The sequence below is a fragment of the Sphaerodactylus townsendi genome, linkage group LG01 (assembly GCF_021028975.2).
Source record: "Sphaerodactylus townsendi isolate TG3544 linkage group LG01, MPM_Stown_v2.3, whole genome shotgun sequence".
Classification (NCBI taxonomy): Eukaryota; Metazoa; Chordata; class Lepidosauria; order Squamata; family Sphaerodactylidae; genus Sphaerodactylus; species Sphaerodactylus townsendi.
In genome coordinates, this window is record NC_059425.1 from 163,259,631 (window position 1) to 163,284,407 (window position 24,777).

Below are 24,777 nucleotides of genomic sequence, written 5' to 3' on the forward strand. Positions count from 1 at the left end.
TGGCATTACTAACCTGGGATAGCTTTTAAAAGGAGGGTCATTGGACAGATTTATGGAGAAGTCAATCTATGGCTACCAATCTTGATCCTCCTTGATCTGAGATTGCAAATGCCTTAGCAGACCAGGTGATCGGGAGCAACAGCCGCAGAAGGCCATTGCTTTCACATCCTGCACGTGAGCTCCCAAAGGCACCTGGTGGGCCACTGCGAGGAACAGAGGGCTGGACTAGATGGACTCTGGTCTGATCCAGCTGGCTTGTTCTTATGTTCTTATGTTCTTATGTATAATTGGAAACCAGAAACTGAAATCATGCTCAGCTGAAAAGACCAAAAAAACCCAAAACAAACAAACAAACTTCTAGGTTGGACAGGTTTACTTTCCAAGCAATGCTATCACAAAAATCAGAATACATTCATTGCAAAAAAAATCTTTTTTCAAGAAATCCCAGCTCTATTTTTAAGAGTATAATTTCATTAATCCTTCAAAAATATTAGAATTTGATTGTGGCTTTACTTTTAAGGGTGGGATTTTAAAAAATGCAGTCAGTTCTCAATAGCAGAAATTCATAAGCATTATGACGTCACACACAGGAATTATGGAAAACTTCAGTCTGCTACTTAAGTATTTCAGAGACCTGTTTGATCTATGTATCATTAAATGGGTGATGTCAAAAGAAGAACCAGTTGAAAATAGAAGTTTGCATGGATTTGGTAACATTAGCAGGGATACTCTGAAACTAGCTTTGTAATTACTTTAAGTGAACAGATTTTTTCTAGTTAAAAAAACACAAAGCAAGAGGCAACTGTTTTGAACATTTTAAATTGCATTTCATATTTTACACAATGCAAATATAGAAGTTTATTATATTTACCTTAACAACAGCCTTTGAGGAAAAGGTAATTTCATCCATAAATTCAATAACGTCCCTTGGATTTAGTCTATCAAAGTACTTGGCACAAATATTATATGCATGCAACCACTCAGATATGGTGACTGGAGCTTCCTTAATGAGATGAGAATCACCATTCCAGAAGAGTTTCTTTAGCCATACAGCATAGACAGAACTAGCAGCAAGCATTCTTCCATCTTTATCTGGGATTTTGGGAGCAAGCTTAGATATAGATAAAATATTCTGACTTGTCAGGACGGGATCCAAAGCTTCTAGAGGGTCCACATTTTCTTCTGTTAGCTTTTTGTAATTAAGACCTATTAACAGAAAAAAAATGTATAAAAATCCTCAAAGACATACCACAACTGCCAATTACCCACAATTGTGTGTTTGTCCTGAAACTGATGCCCTATTAGGGCTGACTCCGAGCTTCTTACATCTGCACAACTGTGCTATGCCTGGGCTTTTCTAAAGAACCAGACTGCATGAACAAAGCAAGTAGGAATTTCCATTATTTGTCACTAAGTGGTTAATAGAATCACCTCTGATACTATTGCATCGCTACATCTATGACCTTTAAATATTTGTTCTATTGCAGAGGTGGCTAAACCGAGGCTGACACAGTTCTTTTGCACATATTGTATGGTTTGTGGTTGGGGAGGCTTTCCCGCTGTACATCTTTGCTTCTGGCCACAATACTGAACTTTGTTAGGGGGCAGGAAAACTGTAGGGGTAGCAACAGCCTAAGCATGGGAATAGGATGCCAAAGTGCTCAAAGTCCCCTACCAAACCACGGTAGCATGGCCAGAGGCAAGCATGTGCACAGAAAGACATTAAGGTAGAAATTTTGAGGGGAGGGAAGGGGACAGCTCAGTGTGGACATTGGCAAGCTTTAGAATGCGGTGGCAAAGATGGTGTATTGATGGCAATTCCTTACGTCTTTTCTCAGGGCGGCAGAAGAAGAAGAAGAGTTTGGATTTATATCCCACCTTTCTCTCCTGTAAGGAGACTCAAGGTGACTTGCAAGCTCTTTTCCCTTCCTTTCCCAACAGACACCTTGTGAGGTAGGTGGGGCTGAGAGAGTTCCAATGAACTGTGACTAGTCCCAGCAGGAATGTAGGAGTGCACAAACACATCTGGTTCACCAGGTAAGCCTTGGCCATTCAGGTGGAGGAGTGGGGAATCAAACCCAGTTCTCCAGATTAGAATCCACCTGCTCATAACCACTACACCAGGCTGACATAACTTCTATCCTAAGACAGGAGGGGAAAAACAGACATCCAGGGGGAAGCACTTGCAGTCTACTTCCTCATCTTTCATTATTCTCCTTTGACCTTTACAGTTCCCAAAGCCGACTATTCCCCATTTTCTGAAACCTGGAACAACTACCATTCCAACAGAATGTTGCTGTTCTTAGGAACCTTGACACGGCTATGCTGGTATACAGCATGTACCAAAGATGTTTCCTAAACTGCCCAAAGGCTTCATGTCTATCATCTGTTTTTCTTCTTGACAACAAATTGATGCCTTTTCCTTTAGAAACCATGTGTCCTTGCTGGCTTAACTTTTACATAAAAGGTTTGAAAGAAAATGCGCATGTAATGATAAAAAGGTGGGTGTTCATGTCTTGCAGCTCTTAAACATCGCAAGTTTATTCTATGTAGCTTGTAATGTTAAGAAACTTTGGCCACCCCTGTTCTAGTGGGGTTTTTTCACACAACTTTGAAAGTAATCTATAGATCAGACAAGAACACACATGAGTCTGCTTTATACCAAGTGAAACCATTGGTCAGCCAAGATCAGTACTGTCTCTGACTGGAAGCAGTGAGCCCAGTCTTTCAGGCAGAGGCATTTCAGATGATCTATTAGTTAATCCTTTAAAGTAGCAAGGGGCCCCTTCCGCACACGCAAAATAATGCGTTTTCAAACCACTTTCACAACTGTTTGCAAGTGGATTTTGCTATTCCGCACAGCTTCAAAGAGCACTGAAAGCAGTTTGAAAGTGCCTTATTCTGCATGTGCGGAATGAGCCAGGGAAGACGTGGGAAAGAGCCTGCTATCTGGCTAGCAGCAACTGAATAAGATCTGGCTGAGTCTGTTTCTCTTCTGCTACATTTGTTTGGCCTGGGCATGCCCAGAGGTGCAAGTCAAAGGTCTCTTGTTCTAGGATAACAACCAACAGCTGGACGGATAATTTGATAAGGGAGATGAAGATCTGCTCTATATTAGGAAGCTATTTGTGATTTCTGTTCATCTGTTTATCTGGGGGTGTTTGTTTGTTTTTTTGCCTTCTTTGGTATTATAAGCTACTTTGGGGGCTCATGGTGGGAATAGCAGGATATACACATTTAAATTAAACAAAAATTAAAATGAGGTTTTTCCCATACTTCAAGGCAAAACATACAACAACCAGATGAACCTTTTTTCAAGAAAGAAGGGGGGGGGGATGAGTACAAGGGAACAGAGTAGAACTTGGATATTAAGCTTTAACATCCATCTGCCACAGACCACATGTACCACGTGTAACAACCTCCACAGATTCACCAAATGGTGGTCCCCAGCGCTGGTTAGATGTGGCCCGGACAGTAATGTAAGTTTTGAAGAAAAGCCCCCAAGTTCAAAAACGATGAGAAGTCCAAATTAAAACAACTGTAGTAAGCCACTTGAAGTTAAAACCTTTTGACTGCTATAGCTCCCTCGCTTTTCTTGTCAAATTCTCGCTGATCACACATATAATTTTAACACTTGCCTAGCATGTACCTTCCATTTAAAATTTTTTACATATATAAACAGACACAGATAAACAGAGAAGAAATGGCATCTAGGAAAACAGAGTAAAGCAAATGAATACAATCTAAGACTATATATGTGAGGGAAACACACACAAAAGTAATTTACATAGATAAACTTGCACGACTCAAGTTTATACTGTCACATATGTGCATGCACAGGGAAATAATAAATGGCCACATACATATCCCCTCTTACATAAAAATTAGATATGAATTGCATTTGCACAAAGATGCCATTTTAATATGGGCGAACCAGGCTTCAATAGACTAAATTAAATAACTTGTAACAATAACCTATTCAGCAAATGTTCAGCGGAACAATAGGTTACGAACATTACTTTAGAAGTGTTTCATGTTTAATGCATATTTATCTAATGAACACTCATTTTTAACAACATATGTTGCTTTAACTTGCTAAAACTGAGCATATAATGAACTCTGAAGACCATCCGGTGAGATTCCAGAATTCTACAGCTCTCTCTATTATAATCTCAATTGAGAATTGCTAATCTAGGACAATAGTGCTGAGAACACAACAAGCAAGGCCTCTTCTGCACATGCAAAATAATGCGTTTTCAAACCACTTTCACAACTGTTTGCAAGTGGATTTTGCTATTCCGCACAGCTTCAAAGAGCACTGAAAGCAGTTTGAAAGTGCATTATTCTACATGTGCGGAATGAGCCAAAGTATCTATAAACTGAAGGAAAACTGCCACCATATACCTGGTGCAACTGCCTTGAATTTTTTCAGCAGACGGATATGAGTTTCAGGCTTGATGGTAAGTTTCACAGATTCAGGACAGCTACAGCTCTCAAGGAGAATGAAATAATACAGTAAGCGCTGATGATCTCTGCCTTCTATAGTAGGGTAGACATATTTGACCATACGCTCGTGAAAAGCATCCGGGGCAGTTTTCAAAGTCTCAAAGAGACCGAGGCTTTGTGCTCTGTCTTCTATTGCAGCTGTGGATAAACTGTGTGAAACAAATGGAATAGAGTTGAATTCTTTCTTTCGGAATTGACTAAAAGAGCCACATTTACTTCTGTCCTAACATGACACCTGCCTGCACCTTGCAGCTTACCTGTCCTAACATGACCACCTGCTAACCACAAGCCCCACCAGGCAAGAGACTTGCTCACTTTCATGAAATTCAAGGCACATGCCACATGGCAGAACAATGTTTAGAGTAGCCACATGTGGCTCCCAAGTCACTAAGTAAATATCCTAGATTTAGTTACTACCGTGTTTCCCCGAATATAAGACAGTGTCTTATATTAATTTTTGCTCCCAAAGATGCGCTATGTCTTATTTTCAGGGGATGTCTTATTTTTCTGTGTTCTGTTCGTTGGGCATGCTTCCAAACAAAAACTTTGCTAAGTCTTACTTTCGGGGGATGCCTTATATTTCGCACTTCAGCAAAACCTCTACTATGTCTTATTTTTAGGGGATGCCTTATATTCGGGGAAACAGGGTATTAATAATGATTCCCCATTAGGAATTTGCCCTAAACATTGGAGACTTGGCAGAATTTTTCATGAAATTCTGTGTACCACCAGTAAAAACCTAGACTATTGTCTACAACGCAGCCAGTTTTAAACTACAAACAGAATATTTATACAGAATTACACATGTTTCTCTTCAGAAAATTTTTTGTTGACAGCTACTCAAATTTGAAAGTTTTCTGCTCATAATGTAATTTAATGAATGTCGCATCAAGTATGGTATTCAAACTCTTTACTTGTCACAATAAAATGTCAGTTATTTTATGGACTTTTGAGATATACCCCACAACAGTTCCTGGAAGCAAATCACTGCAGAAAAAGAACAACAGTGGAATATGACCATAAAAAGGGAGAAAAATCCAAGATGGTGCAAGCTACCATTTTAAGCAAAAAGGTTTCCTCTGTAATTCTTCCAAAGAACATTTTTATCTGAAACGTGTGGCTATCTACACTCTGGATCCTTCTTCTATTCCAGGTCATCCTGGGGCTTCCCTTTCCTAGTTTTATCTTGCATTCGTTTAGCTGCCTGCTTAATCTAATAAAGTCCCCATTGTTTCCTAGGCAGAGCAGACCTCTGCTCTAAAATAATTTGTAATTAAGCCTGGCAATGCCAAACCTGCTGTCAGTGTAACTGAGCATACAGGTACTCATTCAACTTTTATGGAACAAGTCCTTCATGTAGTTTATGGAACAAGTCCTTCTTGTTCCTCCCTCCAGCTGCAACGTTTGAAGCTCCCTGAAATTTTGTTTTTAGGGAAATCGGAGAAATCTCAGGAACAGCAAAGGGGTGTAGTAGGAGCTGGTAACCAGGAGAAATTACCATCCCTCTTCTGCACATGGAAATGATGCTTCAGAGAAAGAATTGTGTGGATAGCACATGTTGTAGTATCCTTACTCCTGCAAGACTGTCTTATATCCTAATGGATTTTTCTTGCTTCAATTTAAGCTATGTGTTTGTTCGCCAACTTGTTGCCTTTAGATGACTTGTCCAGTTACTGCCTGGAATACAGCTGAAGTAAGGTTAATCCAGGTCAGAATAGGTCAGTCAATTTCCCCTGTGGGATTATACATTGAAGTCCCTTGTGGGAAACACACAAATATTTCAGGAGGAAGTGACAGTCAGAGGGACCAAACCCATCATATCCTATTTTGTCTAGCAAAAATTCAGAAGGCAAAAGAAGAGAGAGGTACAGAAAGATTCAAGTGTATGTAACATCACATAAATTGACACCCGTAATGACAGTAGACTGTTGATTATAGTTTGAGTGAGATTAAATATATAAAGCAAAGTCACTGATGACTGGATTAGGGTCACCATTTTCTTGCTACGCCCAGGAAAACCATCACTGATGCTCCCTTGTCACCCATCAGCACTCAGTAGAGTGGCAGGATAAAATGGTGAGGAAAAACAGCATTGTACAATGCTATTTCTGGCCAAACCCCCTCAGAAGTATAATCACTTTAGTGTTCTAGGAATTTGCCAAAATTCTGTGTTTTTTACCAAAGAGTTCCAGGGAAACCCTTGAACATCCCACAACTTCGTAACATCGCTTTTTTCCCCCTTTGGGCTGCAAACAACACTGCGTTTCCTGCATGTCTCTGCTCTCTGATATTCCTGCTGGTTGGCAGGCAAGGACAATCCTAGACTAGATACAGTCAAGCCTAATTGTTTATTTTGTAAAAAAAAATACTTATATTGTGTCTTATTTCTTAGGACTCATTTTGTATTTGCTCTGGTAGATCATTCCAGGGGACTGAACCTACTACAGACAAAGACTACACTATTGATTTCTGCAAAACATTCCTTACTCTACTCCAATGCTGAATAATAGAAGTCCAAAGCTTACCCAGGCTGCAGGAGGTGGCCATGACCCCCAGCCCTGAGTTTTGAATTGCCAACAGCTCTTATAGCCACTACAATGGCAAGAAGGCTGGCACTGCCAGGCCAGGGAACATATAGCTCCCATATATCGATAAGCACCTACTTTAAGAAGCTAGCAAGGCAAATGGGAAACAGGTGTTGGAGGTCAGAGAGGCTGTTAGACACACACATGATTAAACCTGGTCCACATGAAGGGCCAAATGATGGGCTGGGTGGGAGGAGAATCCAGGACAGCCTTGTGAAAAGAGGAGGAGGGGGAGGAACAAAGTGTGGTTAACCCCTCCCCTCCTCCCTGCATTTGAGGCCTTTTCCACCCCTCGATCTTGGCTGGGACCATGGAGACAGACTGAGCAATCTTACACCCTCTGGATTCCCACAGACAGCTAGTCCAACACAGGAAAAGTGAGTATCCACTTTTAGATATATTTGCACTGACATTTGTTAACTCTCAGCTTTAGCAAATTTATTCTTTAAACTCTCATCTTTAGCACATGGTAAGTCTGTATCTTCCATTTGATCAATGTCAATCTTCACCATCAATTACTGGTATATACTTAGCTACACAAGAGTGTCCCCTTAACTTCCATCCATAACTTTTGATCATACGGAAAAATTGGCATGCTGACTTTGTTTCCACTTTTGGGGCTATTTATCTATAAAAATTTAATGAACAAAAAGTTAGATGCTATACTCACCCACTGTCACTGAAAAGAAATTCCAGATGTGTCATGTAGACTTCCCAGAATGGAATGCTGTAACGCTGAGCCAAGGACAAAGCAATCTTGTATACATTTTCTTCTAGAGTTCTGGTCAACAAAAAAACATTAAAAAAATTTTTTGGGGGGGGAGGGAAATCATCACATAAGTAGTTTAATTAGGCTGCTAGAAAAGTGAAGAAGTAGTTAGGGTACAAAACTTTTTGGCAGCACTCTTTTCAAGGAAAGGAACAGTATGTTATGGCCTTAACAGGGGTAAGGATTTTATTAAAGGGATTCTCCACCAGCTGCTAAAAATATAACAGCACACATAGGATTTTAAAAGTAGCAAAGGGGAATGAGCTCTCACGTTGGCAGCGAGAGGGGCCAGGAGGAGATCTTTTAGACTGTATGATACGGGGAAGGAATTCTGACAATGGATATTCCACAGAGTAATGCAAGAGTCCAAACTGAATTTAAAAGTTTTATATATATTTGTTTAAAAATACAAACACACAGTGAGACATAAGAGCACATACATTCAAGTTCCTAAGATATAAAAAAGGTTTTAAAAGATAGATTGGATGATAGAAATGGAGGGGGGTTTCCAGGGAAATACGTTACCTAAATTCAGCTGAAGAAGATCTTGTAGAAGGCAAGAATTCAAATGACCAGCATCTGAATCCAGGCGAAGGACGATATCATGTCTCAAACTGACCAGACCAAGGAAGGTACAGGCTAGTAAGAGCACATGTGTTGGGGTGAACTAAACTTTTATACCCTTTTCCCCAGGTGGGGCGGGAACAAGTGAGTTTTAAGTTTCATTTTTCTAAATTCTCTGGAACTTCCCATGCTGGGCTTGGGGGTGCTGAGGTAATTAGTCAGCTCATCTACTGCTAACCCGGGACAAAGGGGCCAAAATTGCTTTGTTAAGCTAAACGAGGAAATGCTGAAAGACTTCCATACAGATTAACTCTTGAGAGTCACTGCCCAGGATATATAGATTTAGCTGAGACATTTAGATCAGGATAAGGTGAGTGATTTAAGAGAGTCATGACAAAGGGAAGGAAATGCAGAGAAGCAACCCTTTGTTGCTAGAAGAGATAGTGAAATTCAGCAACTGATGCTAATGTGGCTTTCCATATTCTTTGTCTTTAACAGTATCTTTGCCAGGTGAGGTAATCAAGCTCATGCCCACAAACAAAATGAGACCTCCAGGTTATGCTGGAGTAACTCATTATCTTAGCTTTTGTTAAAGTAGTTTTGACCTTTTGGCTGTGGTCAGGTGATCATGCGGCTACCTACATCCATAGGAGTGCTTTTGGCAACTGGCTTTTGCCAATAAGATTTTAAAGCAGAAATATATATAAATAATATTCCGGGGGTCCTTTGGGTCGTTACAAGTAAGACTTTTTATTACATTCTTGAAGGGCAATGTACCACCTTGCCACTACGCCAGCAACAGAAATGTAATCTAAAACTTGGGGGCAAAGTTTCACAACAAAGAAAAGGCAACACTAACTTTCAGAAATATAATTTTAAAATGAATTGTGGTAGAGGAGACTACAGTTTTGATTAATAGGGGATTGTTTATATACTTAAACCGCGAGCTCAAGCGTGAAAATTATTCATCTGTTATGACCCTGTATAAAGATGCTTTTGCTAGGTAGGCTGCTTGCAAATATTAAAAGCTCTCCAGAGCATTAAGAAAAACAAGCAATTTTTTTTTCAATCAGAATTAGCATGCATTGCACTCCCCTACTCAAAGCTTTGTACCACGGATGCTTTGTACGTGGGGAGTTGTGGGTCAGAACAGCCTGACTGCAACCAGATGATGCAACCGATTCATAACCTTTCTACCAGGATCACTATGGAATTCCACAGTGATGGGGAATTCCACCTGAGGTATCAATTGCCACAAATAAGGATGAGATCACCAGGGACAATGAAGAGGAACTTACTTTAAAAGGCCTGGAGGGACTACATCTGGGCTAGCAGCCTTACTAGTATTTAGATCAGTGGTTCTCAACCTTCCTAATGCCGTGACCCTTTAATACAGTTCCTTGTGTTGTGGTCACCCCCAAGCCTAACATTTATCCATTTTACAGATGGAGAACACTGATGCAGACAGTCTTAGGTGACCCCTGTGAAAGGGTCGTTCGACCCCCAAAGGGGTCCCGATGCACAGATTGAAAACCACTGCTTTAGATTATTGTTATCAGAGATACCTTCTCAATTGAATCAGGCTCCCAGGGGAACAGTTTATCAGAATCAGCCAGATTAAAAAGAAAAAAACCCAACATGCAGGCCTCAGAATCATTAAATAGATGATTAAAATGTGATTCGCAAATTGCTGGCAGAATTGAAGTTATGGCCAGGCAAGTGGCGCAGGCCGCAATCCACAACCTTCTGAAGCCAAGATTTGATTTGATGTAAGAGATGGTCCGAGAATCAAATGATGAGGATATGCATTTGGATTTCAGGGGGGCACGGCTCAGTGGTAGAACATCGGCTTGCAATGCAGAAGGAACCTGGTTCTATTCTCGGCATCTCCATTTCAAAGGATCAGATAGTAGGTGATATGAAAGATCTCTTCTTGAGAACCTGGAAAAATGCTGCCAGTCGACAGAATTGACCATAATGGTCCAATGGTTTGATTCAGTATAAGGCAGTTTCATACATGTACATAAGTAACTTGAAAGCTAAGAGCAGAAATAACAAGAATCCCCACACCAGAAATATTTGAACAGCAGGCCAGAGAAGTCAAGTGATATTCTATGATCCCTGTAAAAGCGTCCCCAACTTGACAGAAGCAAGATCTGTCAAGATCTGTGCAGAGCCCCATGACCTCAGGGATTATGCAGTATTTAAGTTTTCATCAAGCATGTTTTCTTCACTTCCAAAGAAAGACTGGTTTTGAAAAATTATTACAAATCAAATGTTTAAATGTATACTGGAGGCAGTCTGAATAATCACAGACTGTACACAGCCAGAAGCTTAGGTCATTCTAAGATAGACGTAATCTCTAAGAGAAAAAATTACATGCATGTCTATCACATATGATCTGTCATACAGGAAGTTATTTTGCTATAGCAAACACAGTGATAAACCCAATGAAAAAGTCCTTCATTAAGCAAGAAATTAGCGTGCACATCAGTATTCTCATATCTGCCTGACCATTTGCTGGTGCTAAAACTCTAGTGACATGCGATAATACTGAAAATAAAAATAACATTACAATACAAAATGTAGAAGACACTTGCTGTCCGGCGCTGCAATGAACAGAAATACTTTGCAGAGTCAGCAACGCTTTTAGAAGATTAATTACAACAATGTCCTGTAGCGCCTTAAAAACTAACACATTTAGTACGATGTAAGCTTTCAGTGGCTCTGGTTAGCCCCCTGGAATTTGTCCTTCTAGAAACTTCTAAAAGATTCCTAGGTCACAAGCATCCTACATACATACTTCACATTCAACCAGAGATACCTTAAAAACCCACTTTAGAGGATTAAGAATGGCAACTACAGCATTGTAACACCTAGATATTCAACGCATTCCATAGTCAACAAATTTTAATCACATATTTTAACACCCATCTCTCTCTCTCACACCCACACATATAACACCCTAACAGCTGTCTTATGGATCCACACTGCATATTATGTAATGCATTAGGGTCCCTGGATGAGGAGGGCACTCCACAGTTCAATGGTCTGTATGTGAAAGCCATAACATGTGGACATAAGCAAAAGCAACAATGCCCATGCATCATGCCTGACCGGTGGTTCTTCAATGTCTCATTGAACCAGTGAAGGCCACAACAAAGCAGGCAAAAATCAGTGATCCAGTAGTTCAAAGATTGTGTATGTAAAACAGGCCTTTCCACTAAGGTATAAGATTATCTGCTGGAACATATGGAATGGGGGAGGGGAAGTCTCTCTGATAATAAAATGTTGCATTTATTGATCCATTCAGCCAGAGAGAACGCTTCATCTGAAGACAGCAAATAGAGAAGGGGGAAAAAATCCCATTAACCACCACCTTGTAAAAATAAATCTGCAAAGTTGAGAGATGACTAATAAACCTTTCTAAAGGTCAGCACTGCTGAAAATGTATTTTCCTGGTTTGAATTTTAAGCACGTTACGCTACAAAGCGACATTACTTACTCTGCCAGACCTAATATGGTTTCCCTCTTGTACTGACTATCTGCTGTAAACCTCTGAACATCCACCCCTTTGCCAAGCCCTTGAAGAATCTGAGCCTGAGTGAAGTCCAGGAGTCGTTCATTGTAGTATTGCAGTTGCTTTATCGGAGCCACTATCTCATCCGGCCATTCTGCACAGCTAGTCCGGGTAATGTGTTCTGTAACCATTTCAATTAATTCCTTTGGGTCAGCCTGTGGAATCAATTCAAATACATAACGAAAAGTTACTAAAGTCAAAACCACATTCCAAACATTTCCGAATCATCTTCAAGGTGTGGGTGCTGACCTTTAAGGCCTTACGCGGCCTGGGACCCTCGTACCTTCGGGACCGAATTACCCCATATGTCCCTACTCGGCCTCTGCATTGAGCAGAGGCCAATTTGCTGGTGGTTCCTGGCCCCTCAATGATGCGGCTGGCCTCCACTCGGGCCAGGGCCTTTTCAGCCCTGGCCCCCGCCTGGTGGAACACTCTCCCTCCAGCTGTCCGGGCCCTGCGGGATCTTGGTGAATTCCGCAGGGCTGTAAGACTGAGTTGTTTCGCCGGGCCTTTGGAGTGCCCCGTCGTGGACTGAGTGCCCCTTTTTATTCCTCCGGTTTGGAGTTCCCTTTTGCCATCTATGGGACCCACTTCTTCGTTCTGCTTCCCCCCTCTTTGGGAGGGTTTTAATTGGGTTTTATTGCATGACGCCATCTTTGTTAATTTTATCACTGTGTTTTAATTCTAATTTAATGGAGTTTGTTTGTATGGGTTGTAAGATGTAATTATGCTGTGCACCGCCCAGAGCCCTTCGGGGGTTGGGCGGTATATAAAACCCATAAATAAATAAATAAAAATAAATAAAACATTTCCAAAACTATTCCGGATCATTTCTAAAAAAGTTTTATCATTAAAACTTGAAGAGCTTATGAACAAAAAGAACAAAGAAGAAACACAAGAACTACAGTTCACAAAAGGGCTCCTGATTTCATACTACTTGATTTCACTACTATTTGCTCTTTAAATAACATTTTAAAAATTAAATCTTAGTTGTTATTACTAATAAGCTTCACACTTCTCTCTATTACAACTCCCCCACCCTTTTAATCTTCTATCTCTCAAATTCACAAGTCATCAACTCATTTTTTCCTGTTTTACAGAAAAAGTGTGTCAGGGGTTTCCAAGAAGAAGTGTAGCCATCTGTGCCAATTCCAACAACTTTACAAGCCATTCTGCTGTAGGCATAGGCATAAATGAAGTTTTCCTTTTTTTGCATATATAGCATGCTTGTGAATACTGTCATATACAAAAACAAAGTTCCATGGTTTTTTTTCAAGTTGTCTATCCGGTAGTCTTAAAAGGAAAGCCTCTGGTTTTATTTGTACAGGGCAGCCCAACCAAGAGCCTGGCTGTGACCCTCAAAGAGGATTCCCGACAGCGTGGGGAGGATCAAAAAGCCTTCTCACTGCCAAGAAGTCTCTATGAGCCTCAGTGCACTTACGATGACCAAAAGGGTGACTTAAGACCAGAGTACGGAGTACGGCAGCAGCGGGGGCCTGGGATAACGGGGTCCAGGACCGAGGGGGAGGGGACATGGCGGCTGCATGCCAGTGGAATTGCCCTCTGCCGGGGTAAGCGCCCCAAAGATGGTGAATTCGCCCATGTGGCAACATGCCGCTCCCATGAACACATTCACTCCCCCTTTGAATAGATCTTTTGAACTGTTGAATAGATCTGTACACATTTTTAAAGCTTTGTTACAAATCCACCATACATAACAAAAAGTCCCTGCATGAAGATCACATTTCCAATACATGATAGAAATATTGAAGTGATTAAGAAGATGACTACACAATATGACCGTATCTGCTGGAGATGTAATAAAGAGGTTTTTCACATGTGGTGGACTTGATAAAAAACCAAGACATTTTGGACAGAAATACAAGAGAAGATACAGCAGATAATTAAATTTAAATTTCTTCTCACTGCAAAAACAATGTTGTTGGGTTTACTACCAGAAAAGCTTCCCAAGAAACTGAATGAACTGTGCTGGTACTTAATTTGGCTTCCAGTTGAGTTCTGAATCATCTTCAAGGTGTTGGAGCTAACCTTTAAGGCCTTACACAGCCTGGGACCCTTGTACCTTCGGGACCGTCTGATCCCGCATGTCCCAGTTCAGCCTCTGTGCTTGGCAGAGGCCAATCTCCTGGTGGTCCCCGGCCCCTCAATGATGTGGCTGGCCTCCACTAGGGCCAAGGCCTTTACAGCCCTGGCCCCTGCCTGGTGGAATGCTCTCCCGCCAACTGTTTGGACCCTGCGGGATCTTGGCAAGTTCCGCAGGGCCTGTAAGACCGAGCTGTTCCACCGGGCCTTTGGAGAAGCTGGCCGCTGATGGCACCTCCTTTCTCTCCCCCTTTTTAACTTCTGCGGCCCGTTTTCATCTCTGGGCCTTTCCGTCTCCCTCTCAAGAGGGGTTTTTGGATCATCTGGACGCTGTATTTTGTACGCTGTGTTTTAAATGGTCTTAATTATTTTAATGTTTAGAGCCTATATTTATATTGTACTTACATTTAAATTATGAGAGTGCTCTTTTGTTAAGTTGTGTTATGTTGTTTATGCTGTACACCTCTCAGAGCCCTTTGGGGGTGAACGGTATAAAAGTCTAATAAACAACCACCACCACCGCTGTGAGAGTAATAATCACAATAAGTTGGAAATCTGATAAAGGTCTCACAATAGAATGCTGGGAAGACAAAATCAACTAACTAACCTTGTAAATGATGCTCGAAAGATGAATTTGAGGAAAAATTGAGTCCTTATTTTTATGTCAATCTGAAGTGACCATGTAAAAACAAAACAACTTGAAGACTGAAATTCAATAATGTTTAAGATATAATAAATGGACTAGTAAAAATGGACTAGTAAAAAGGAGTAAACACATGATAAAGATTCTAAGATCTGATAAGGTCTCTCTAATAAACAGAAAATGTTATATTGGGATCTATTATGTAATATGTACTTAATATAATGATGGGTAGATTTCTTCTTTGATGTAATCTAATCTTTGATGTTTTCTATTACTTCTTTTGCTTTTTTCCTGTTTGGTTTAGTATATGTTGAAAAACAATTTAAAAGAAATAAAAAACATTTTTATAGAAATAGTGTAAAGGGTTGTTTTTTTTTGGAAGATACTTTTCAATTATCTAACAAAGGGTTTTAAAGTAGCAAGTAAATCAAAATAAACATTTAGTTCGGGACTTATACAAAGTTCATTTTTCTTCCCTTCCCCATCACATTTGGTCTTCTTTAATAGACTCATAGTATCATAGAGTAGGAAGAGACCCCAAGGGCCACCAAGTCCAACCCCCTGCAATGCAGGAACACATAATTAAAGAACTCCTGACAGATGGCCTTCCACCCTCTGTTTAAAAGCCTCCAAAGAAAGAGACTTCACTACTCTCTGAGGTAGTGTATTCCACTGTCAAACAACCCTTACTGAGGAAGTTTTTCCTGATGTTTAGGTAAAATCTCTTTTCCTTCATTTTGAACCCATTACTCCTGGTCCTAGTCTCTGGAGCAGCAGAAAACAAGCTTTCCCCCTAGACCAGTAGAATCATCACAGATCTCCCAAAGATGCTCGCTGGGCCTCTACCTCACACCATCTAGGCCTAATCGATTGATCATCTACCAGCAAATCTCATGAATGCTTAGCAGCAATGCATTCTTACTCCTTCTTTCCTTTCAAAAGCTCTAAAGCAGTGTACATGGTTCCCTGCACTCCATGCTATCACTATAGCAATCCTGCAAAAGTAGATTAGGATGGTCAAATGATTGGCCAAAGATTTCCCCTTCCCACTATCAAGCTGATATAAAATGTTACAAGGGTAGGCATCTCATCATGATTACTGCTGCTAAATAATTTAAAAAAGTTTACACAACTAATATTAATAACATCAAGAACACTAAAGAATGTCATACTGGTGAGAGACCTCAATATTAGTAAAAGGAAGCAAATTTCATCTTATTAGAGACATATTTGGGTCATAGTCATACATTTTGATAAAAGACATTTGCAGATTCCCAGGAGAACTCTTGAAAATGGAATAATAGCTAATTTGTGAACCGGTATTCCCAACCTTATATTCTAAATAGATAAGGAACAGCTCTGATATGAGGGATTCTTCCCATTTCACGAAATAATGTCTGGGAGTATCTTTTTCTCCCCTCAGGAGCAACTTATAACTTAATTGTTTTGAGTCTTGAAAACCCATTTTAGGAAAATGAAGAAAAATAAATGGTAAAGACAAATAGCATATTCATATTAAAACAAGATGGAAAAAGGAAATCAATTACCAAGCGATTTACAACTTTATTTCCTTTGAAACATTCAGTGCTATTTAAATTTAATTAGTAGCCTGAATTTCTAGCAGCCATTAACCAGCACGAATGGTGAGTTTCATTTCATGCCAATTAAAGAGGAGTGACACATTTTAAGAACAAGCAATTTCCTCTGTTTGCACCCTGTTAGTCCTTTTAACAGAACCTTTCCCAGAGAGCTTATGGTAGCATTCCAAGGAGATTTCCAGCCTTGGGTTTGTGACAACCTAGTGTGCCAGTTATTACAAGGGGTGTGATGAAATTCTCAAAACAAGAATAATTTTAATTCATTCTGATTAAAAATATATGCCATGCAGCACTTTTTTCTGGACCCTTTTTAAAAGTGGCTCAGATCCTAGCCACTCAGATCCTAGCCACTAAGCGGCCATGAATCCCTGTGAAGGGTGGGCCATAGACTTACTCAGGCCAGCTTTTGCAGCCATGGGGCTGGAGAGCATTTGAAGGGGAAATATTTCCCCTGGAGCCATGGTGGTTATTCCTGGCTGTGGCTGGACAGGCAGTTGGCTGCCCAGGTCTGCAGGTGAGGGGTGGAGCTTCTGAAGAGAGCAGAAGCCAGAACTCTGTGCTGATCCGCCCTTCATTTGCTGAAGCAGTTGTGTCCAGGGGCAGCAGGATCAGCTGGTGTCTCAGATCTGGCCTTTTGGCCTCCCTTGGTCGTGTTGGCTTCCACCTTCAAGAACCAAACATCAGGGAGCACAACACACTGCAATTGTTTGTTAGATTACATCTCATCTTTTTCAACAGCTGAGCTTCGATTTCTGAGTAAGCCGGGGTGGGGGGTGAGGGGGCGAGAATGGTTAACCTACACGAAAGAAAATGTACACCATTTTCCCTATTAGAGGCATTATGGGACTATGTGCGTTCTCCGTCTCCCATCCTAAAAACAGGATGACTCTGGATTGACTTTGGATTGGAATGGATGTTGTTTCCTTATAGAAAGAAGCACTGCATATTGTTCAAAGTTGGTCTTTCTTTCCTCTCATTCTGGAACGGAAGAAGGATGAGAAGCTGAAAAGAAGCTGAACAAGACCATATGGGAAGGGACATGGAATGTGCTTTGCATGTGCAAGGTCCCAGGTTCAAACTCCAGCAGCTCCAGTCAAAAGGTTCAGACAGTAGGTGATGTGAAAGGCCTCCATCAGCAATCCTGGGGAACTAGTCCCTGTCACTTTTAAGTTTTCTTTTTCATTTTGCTGATTTCTAAAGTGATGGCTTCATTGAGGCACTGAAATGAAATCTTGGACTAGAGATCATCAACTATTGTTGATGTTTTAAAGATGGTTTTATGCTGTAATGTTTTATGATTATTCTGTTTTTATATTATTATTGTTGTTCACTGCCCTGAACCCTGCGGGAAAGGGCGGGTTATAATTTGAAAGATAAACCAACAAACAAGAAATCATCAACTAGAAATCCAGTAATATATTCTATCTTGGGAGATCAAATTATTGTCCATAGGTAACACCGTTCTCTCCTGCAGAAATCTTGGAGACCTCCAATAGAGTCAACTAGTCCTTTCTGAATGCAGCTTCAATTGCCTTTGGCATGGACAAAACATTCTGTAATTGGATCATTTTGTTATATAAAGCTGCAAGAGTCAGAATAGTAAATAATGGTAGCACCTCTCTCACCTGCTTTTATTAAACCTAGGAAGGGTAGTGAGATAGGGTTGCCTGCTTTCACCATTACTGTTTAACATAGCAATTGAACTTCTGGCAATACTAGTAGGAAAAACTCAGGACATCAAAAGATATTAATTTCCAATAAAACACTACCAAAAATGTTATTGTACGCTGATGATTCGTATTCAAAACACAAGATCCAAAGACTTCAGGAACAGAAAGAAATTGATACAGGACTTGGGGGCAATCTCTGGCTTCAAAGCGAACAATACTACATCAGTATTGATGGATGTAGAGCTAAGAGGAGCAGATAAACAATTTATCAAAGTAACAATTATATCATCTTGGAAAATGGAGAAAATAAGACCTTTAGGTATCTTAATCTCTAGTAATTTGGACTTTATGATGCAACTAAATCTTTGCCTATTAATTAGGAAGGTTGAAAATGATTTCAAGAAGTGGATTAAATGTAATTGCCCTTATTAATGTGAAAATGTCCTTATTAATGTAAAAGTACTACCCAAGGACCTCTTAGTAATTATAATGCTACCATTATTAGTTAAATGCTCAGTGCTGTCCCAAATTCAGCAAATGTTTAATACATTTATCTGGGGAGATAGAAAACCCAGAATTCAACAGACATGGGACAATGGTGGTAAGAGGGCTCCTATTATTGAAAGACAAACGTTTGCTGATAGCTTGTGATGAAGTTAAAATAGCAAGGATCTTTACTGATCAGCCTTGGGAAAATGCTATATTATTCAAAGTGATCTGTTGGAGAAACATTTTAGAATGTCTTCCTTTGACTTAAGTGTACTGATTAGGTATCTTAAAAATAACAGCCCAAAGATTATCATACTGCATCATATTATTTGGCCGCAGTTCAGTGACAGACGATCTATTTGTCATACAGAAAGTCCCAAGTTCAAACTCTGGCATCTCCAGTTAAAGGAATAAGGTAATAGATGATGCAAAAACAACACACACACACACCCAAAAAAGAAAGAAAAGAAAAACCCTTTGCCTAAAACCCTAGAGAGCTGCTACTGCTCTGAATAGACAGATTAAATATAAGGTTGCTGCATGTGTCATGCATCTTTGCAGTTTATCCTACGGAGACTTGCCAGCTAGATATTATTTGGGGGCGGGGGGGACCACAATCTATTCCCATAATACTACAAAGCCAGTTGAGTGCAACAAACCTCATAACCTCATTTTAAACAGCTGTCAGTTCCCTTGTTGATGAGACCGTGGGAAGAGGCAGTTTCTCTTGTAAGAGGCAGGAAGATTCATGGAAGTAATTAGCACAACAGACTTTGGCGTTTCTTACTGTCTTATAAACTGAGAGAAAGGTTAAAATTGAACATTTGTTTCTAGTAAACAGAGGTTAGCTCAGGACCAGGCCATGAAATTAAGCTGCATATATATTTTTTTAAAAAAAACCTCTTTTAAAAACACACACATTATGGATTTAAAAAAAAATCTGGGACATCATAGACTTTCATGAGGCTTCTTTTCTGTCTACTCAGAATACTTTGTAAAACTCACAAGTAAACATGAGGAAAAAAATCATACTAGAACCGAGAGCAGATTCCTACAGACAAGGGTGGCCAAATCATGGTTCTTCAGCAAACAGAGATGCCCTCACACTTTGCAGTTCCTGGAGCCCTCCCGGACTTGCTGTTAAGACTACTATGCCATCCTGACTTTCCAATTTTGGATACGATTGTGCTTTAACAACTGCAATAAGAGTTTCACTTATTTCTCTCATAACCAAAACTGAATGGTGGTCCTTTGTTGAGGCGAAAATTCATGAACTGGGTCTATCATTGGACACACTGGCCCCAGAGGCGTAGCTAGGCCAAAGTGTGCCCAGTGCACACTCTGGCTTCCCCACACTGCAGCAGCCTCAAGCGCTCCCCTTAAGTGTAGTCTCAAGCAGCAGTTTCATTTCCACTTACTTTTAGGAAAGGAGCAGGCCGAAGAAGCCTGCCTGTGTTGCCTGGGCCTAGTGGGAGCCCCTGGGAGATGTAGTTCCCACCAGGCCCAGGCAACGCAGGCAGGCTTCTTCTCTGGAATATTCCATTCCTAAAAGTAAGTGGGGGTGCGCCGTGGGGAGAAGTGCCATGGGGGCCGGGGGGGGGTTCCGCTCCCCCCCCACGTAACCAGAATCAGTGTGCCCGGTGCATTGCGCACCCCCCGCCACTTGGTGGCTTTGCCGCTGAAAGGCCCTACTGAATGCCAATGAGTTAAAGCTGACCATCAAAAAGAGACTATTTGATCTCGAGCATAGCTACCTGATGCAGCAGGCAAATAAATGTTGCTCACCCCTGCACTCCCATTACACCAAGAAAACCGTGATACCATGGCTAGATATTTTCTTTTGGTTTTAGGAACCTAAACTGCGCATTTGTGCCTCTAACTTCTTAAGTTGTGCCAAATATTCTCCCTTCAGCTACCACTCAGGGTAGAATACAGAAAGTGCCTTTTAACGAAATACTTTGTCCCTGTAGCTCAGCCTATGAAGAATTGATCCAACGTGTGATATTATATTGTCCATTACATAGTTTAGCTAGAAATAAATATCTAGACCTGTGGCTAAGAACCCCCATTGATTATACTGATCTGTTGGTAACCATGTTGGATTGTGGATCTGCAAGACTATTGGAAGCATTGGCTAAATTTTTGTGCTCTGTTATTAGCAAACGGTCATAACTGTATTGGAGATCGTATTTATCATACTAGTGTTGCCATTGTTGTTGTTATCTTGCTGTTGTTGTTTTAATTATGCCATTAAAGAGGTGTGTGTGTGTGTACACACACACTCTATGCCATCCGTACATTTTTTGGCCTCTTGGGCTGCAGGGATCATGAATAGCGAAAAGTAACCAGAATGCAGGAAAGGAGAGGAAATAATTACAGGGATGGTCAGGATGTAGGGCCATGGTGGCAAACCTATGGCACTCCAGATGTTCATGGACTACAATTCCCACCAGCCCCTGCCAGCATGAACATCTGGAGTGCCATAGGTTCACCACCACTGATGTAGGGCAAAGCAAAGGGAGGGGGACTATTAAAGAAATGTGTACCAACAATAGTGAGACAGATATTCCTGAAGTTCCACAAGCAACAACATTTCCCTTTGCTGGCTCCTAATATTGATGTTCAAAGTTATGCTATTTCCGATCATGGAGTTCGCATTGAATTAGTTTGCCCAGAGCTCTCAAAGACATTTGCTGCTTGAACTTGCCTAACTTTTTGTTTTGTTTAAACCACTCAAGTTAGTGGCGGTTGTCATGTGGCATTGAATTCCATCTGTCAGTAGTCTGAAACTATGTTTGTTTTGTGTGCTCTAAACCTACCGCCAGGCAGTTAGTTAGGTGGGCAAAGATACTGTACGATGAAATATAGAAATTTGCCAGGGAGTACGCACCCACCACAGGAAAAAAAGTCATTCAGATAAAGTCTACATGATGAAATAACCCTACATGATGAAATAACTATCAAAATGATAGTAACTGCTGTGTTGTTTTAACATCTTTACAGTTTGTCGACTGGACAATAATTTTTTTTCAAAGGAACATAGAGAAAAATATCTCTATTGAGATGTTCACAATTTCATATGGCCCTCATGGCTCACTTTCCTTTCCTTTGTTTTCTAAACACCCCAAATATTATAGCCTGTCCACAACAAAAGCACCTCTAACCTTGTGACTATTTGACAGCACAACACTATGCAGAATTAATTTAGTCTAAACTCACTGAAATTAAATGGATGTAAACTGGAGTCATTCTGCTTAGGACTGCTCTGTAAATCTATCAGAGGATTAGAGGCATTCTTTTCTATTTCTGGGTCGTTGTTTTTGAGATGGTATAATTAAAACTGATATCGGCAGCTCGATTTTTAATCCCTTTCCTAATAATCCCCTATTCATACATTCCCTTTTTCACTGATAGGCTCACCGAACTGACATTTTTAGTCCGTTCCAATCACAAGGTCATTTCTTGGACTAGCAGACTCAATTCAGACCCTCTAGCTATATGGAGGAAAACAGCATTTTTTGCCCTCACCATGCACTACTTTGCCCTTACTTGCATTGTACCTTGTTGGTGCCCATTCACTCAACCTGGAGGGGGTCTTCACAGAGTTCTTTACATTCTACATCACCATTTTGAATATTATGCAGAAACACAGATGATTCTCTTTGTTCTGCAATGATACCATTTGTCCTATTTGGCTAATGTACAGGTAATGAACAGGTACTGGGAATTTTTGGCACAGGAGGGCAAATAGCTGTTCATGGGTCTGTCTGACATTGGGAATAAGTATGAGATGAAAGGATTAAAACCCCTACTCCCAACTGGCTTGGGACCCTTCATGCCTCTATTTGCAGGGGGAAAGAATCCATTTACCAACTCCTGGTGCCACATCTGGCTTGGCCCCGCAAACGTGACTATCACATTGCGGGATTACACAATTTACTATACCTTCAGGATGAAGACTACTCACTCCTATGACTTTGCCTCCTATTCTGGAAGGGAGGGAACAATTTCCATGAATTCTTCCTGGTTCTGCTTAGACTCACTTCTCTCTAGACCAGGGGTAGGGAACCTGCGGCTCTCCAGATGTTCAGGAACTACAATTCCCATCAGCCCCTACCAGCATGGCCAATTGGCCATGCTGACAGAGGCTGATGGGAATTGTAGTTCCTGAACATCTGGAGAGCCGCAGGTTCCCTACCCCTGCTCTAGACTGTTCCTGAAAGTAAATTGACTACACATCCTCGAGTCAAAACTTGAGTGGACTCCGGGAGCTGCAGCAGGGTGCCACGGGAAGTGGGAAATTCCCACTTCACAAGTGGATCTCACTGGACATTATCCTGGGTCTACAAGGTCATCTCTATCTACATAATTGCTGGCAATCAAGGAGAATTCTAAAACACTGGAAAATAGGTATTTTTTGGTAAGAGCCACGCAGGTTTGATTTTAAAACTTATTGTACTTCGTTAACGATTCCCAGCAGTGGTGGGATTCAGCAGGTTCGCACTACTTCGGCAGAACCGGTTGTTAAAATGGTGCTTGTAAACAACCAGTTGTTGAATTATTTTAATCCCACCTCTGCAACCGGTTGTTAAATTATTTGAATCCCACATCACTGATTCCTAGCTTTATTAATCCCTTTCTACTACCGTGTTTCCCCGAAAACAAGACAGTGTATTATATTAATTCTTGCTCCCGAAGATGCACTATGTCTTATTTTCAGGGGATGTCTTATTTTTCTGTGTTCTGTTTGTCTGGCATGCTTTCAAACAAAAACTTTGCTATGTTTTACTTTCGGGGGATGCCTTATATTTCGCACTTCAGCAAAACCTCTACTACGTCTTATTTTCAGGGGATGTCTCATATCCAGGGAAACAGTGTAATTGAGAGACTAGGCTGACAGGTCTCTAGTTTTCCAGATCCCTTTGGAAACTTTTGTTTAAAAAAAGTCTACCTCCCAATCCCCTGGCTGATTTTAAAATACTGCATACTAACATTACATGTTGTATCTGATGTTTATCAAAATGGAAAGTGCTCCCTTTCAAACAGCAGCAAAGGAACAGTCATTAAAACCATTTATCTGTTTTGGCAGCACTGTATTAAGTAGCTGTCACTTTATACCCCACTAGATTAAATCACAATATCCAACTTGATTGGAATAAGTCAGACACGCTCTGAACTGGACTAACAGAATAGCCTTTTTGTTGCATACTAATGAGTTTTAAAAAACTTTAAAAACTGACCCTGTAGAGCGGATGGCATTTGTCCTTGAAACATGGTGCCAAATGAGCATAAATCTGCAGGCTATAATAATAACTTGCCAGCTGGAGAGATAACGCAGAAGGGGGTTGCTTTTCAAAGCACTTGTTGGCATCCACCACCTAGGAGGAAATAGGACAGAATTAGATTAGCTAAAAGAACATTACAATTACAAGCACACCATCTTTTTAGTATCTGCTACAGAACGGTGATTAGGGAGAAAATGGTGCCAAAGAATATATTCCGTGCCGAGCAGCACCATATATAACTATATACTTTTTAAAGCCATTTCTTTAGAAGACACAATATTCCTTTTTCCCCCCACCAGATAGGTCTAGCAGTAGACATCAATCCTCTCATCTCATCTCTACTCCCCTTCCTTTTTTGGCATTCCTATTCCCCCTATGGGGGTAAGCAGAGATAATGACTGACCCAAAGTCACTGAGTTTCATAGTTCAGCAAATCTGGCTTTCCCTGGTCCAGCTGTGAAACTCTATACACTTGGGGCCATCTTAGAAAGCTTTCTAAAGATTGACATAAAAACAAAGGGTATTGTCTACTCCTAGCCCCTCTATGTACATTCATCCAAGAGCACTGAGAACCAGGCAGAAATAGCTGGCACCATGGACCTGATTCCCCAATATACAGAACATGTGGTGTTTTGCTACCTTACTACAGCTCTGACACTCCTGTCAGTTTACCCCAACCTCCTTGTCCTCAAGTAACTGGTGTCGGTATTTGGCAGGTGCCCCTTCATAGTAGTTGCACACAAGGGGCATCAATGTACTCAGTCTGCAATAGATAAATTGGCTCCATAGGTTGTAGCCAATGAGACATCGAATCAATTATTATTTGGCTGAGAGGCCGGAAGTGAGGATGGAAAACTAGGTGAACGTGCCACCTTCCCTCTCCTCTACAAGCAATACTTTTGCTGGTGGAGGAGCTAGGTGAGTAAGATTTAATCCTCACTGAACTCTACCTCATCAGGTGGAATTCTGTCTTTGCATGACCTCC

The 24,777-nt window shown here is 40.8% G+C and overlaps 1 protein-coding gene across 1 annotated transcript in view; it reads right to left on the minus strand.

Annotated features, from left to right (window-relative positions):
• The window catches only part of NBAS (NBAS subunit of NRZ tethering complex), a 223,906-nt gene that overhangs the window by 47,485 nt on the left and 151,644 nt on the right, over positions 1–24,777 (minus strand). The window contains 5 exon segments of the mRNA XM_048498827.1: positions 872–1,206; positions 4,405–4,655; positions 7,762–7,872; positions 11,930–12,159; positions 23,748–23,885. Coding sequence (XP_048354784.1) covers positions 872–1,206; positions 4,405–4,655; positions 7,762–7,872; positions 11,930–12,159; positions 23,748–23,885 — 1,065 coding nt within the window.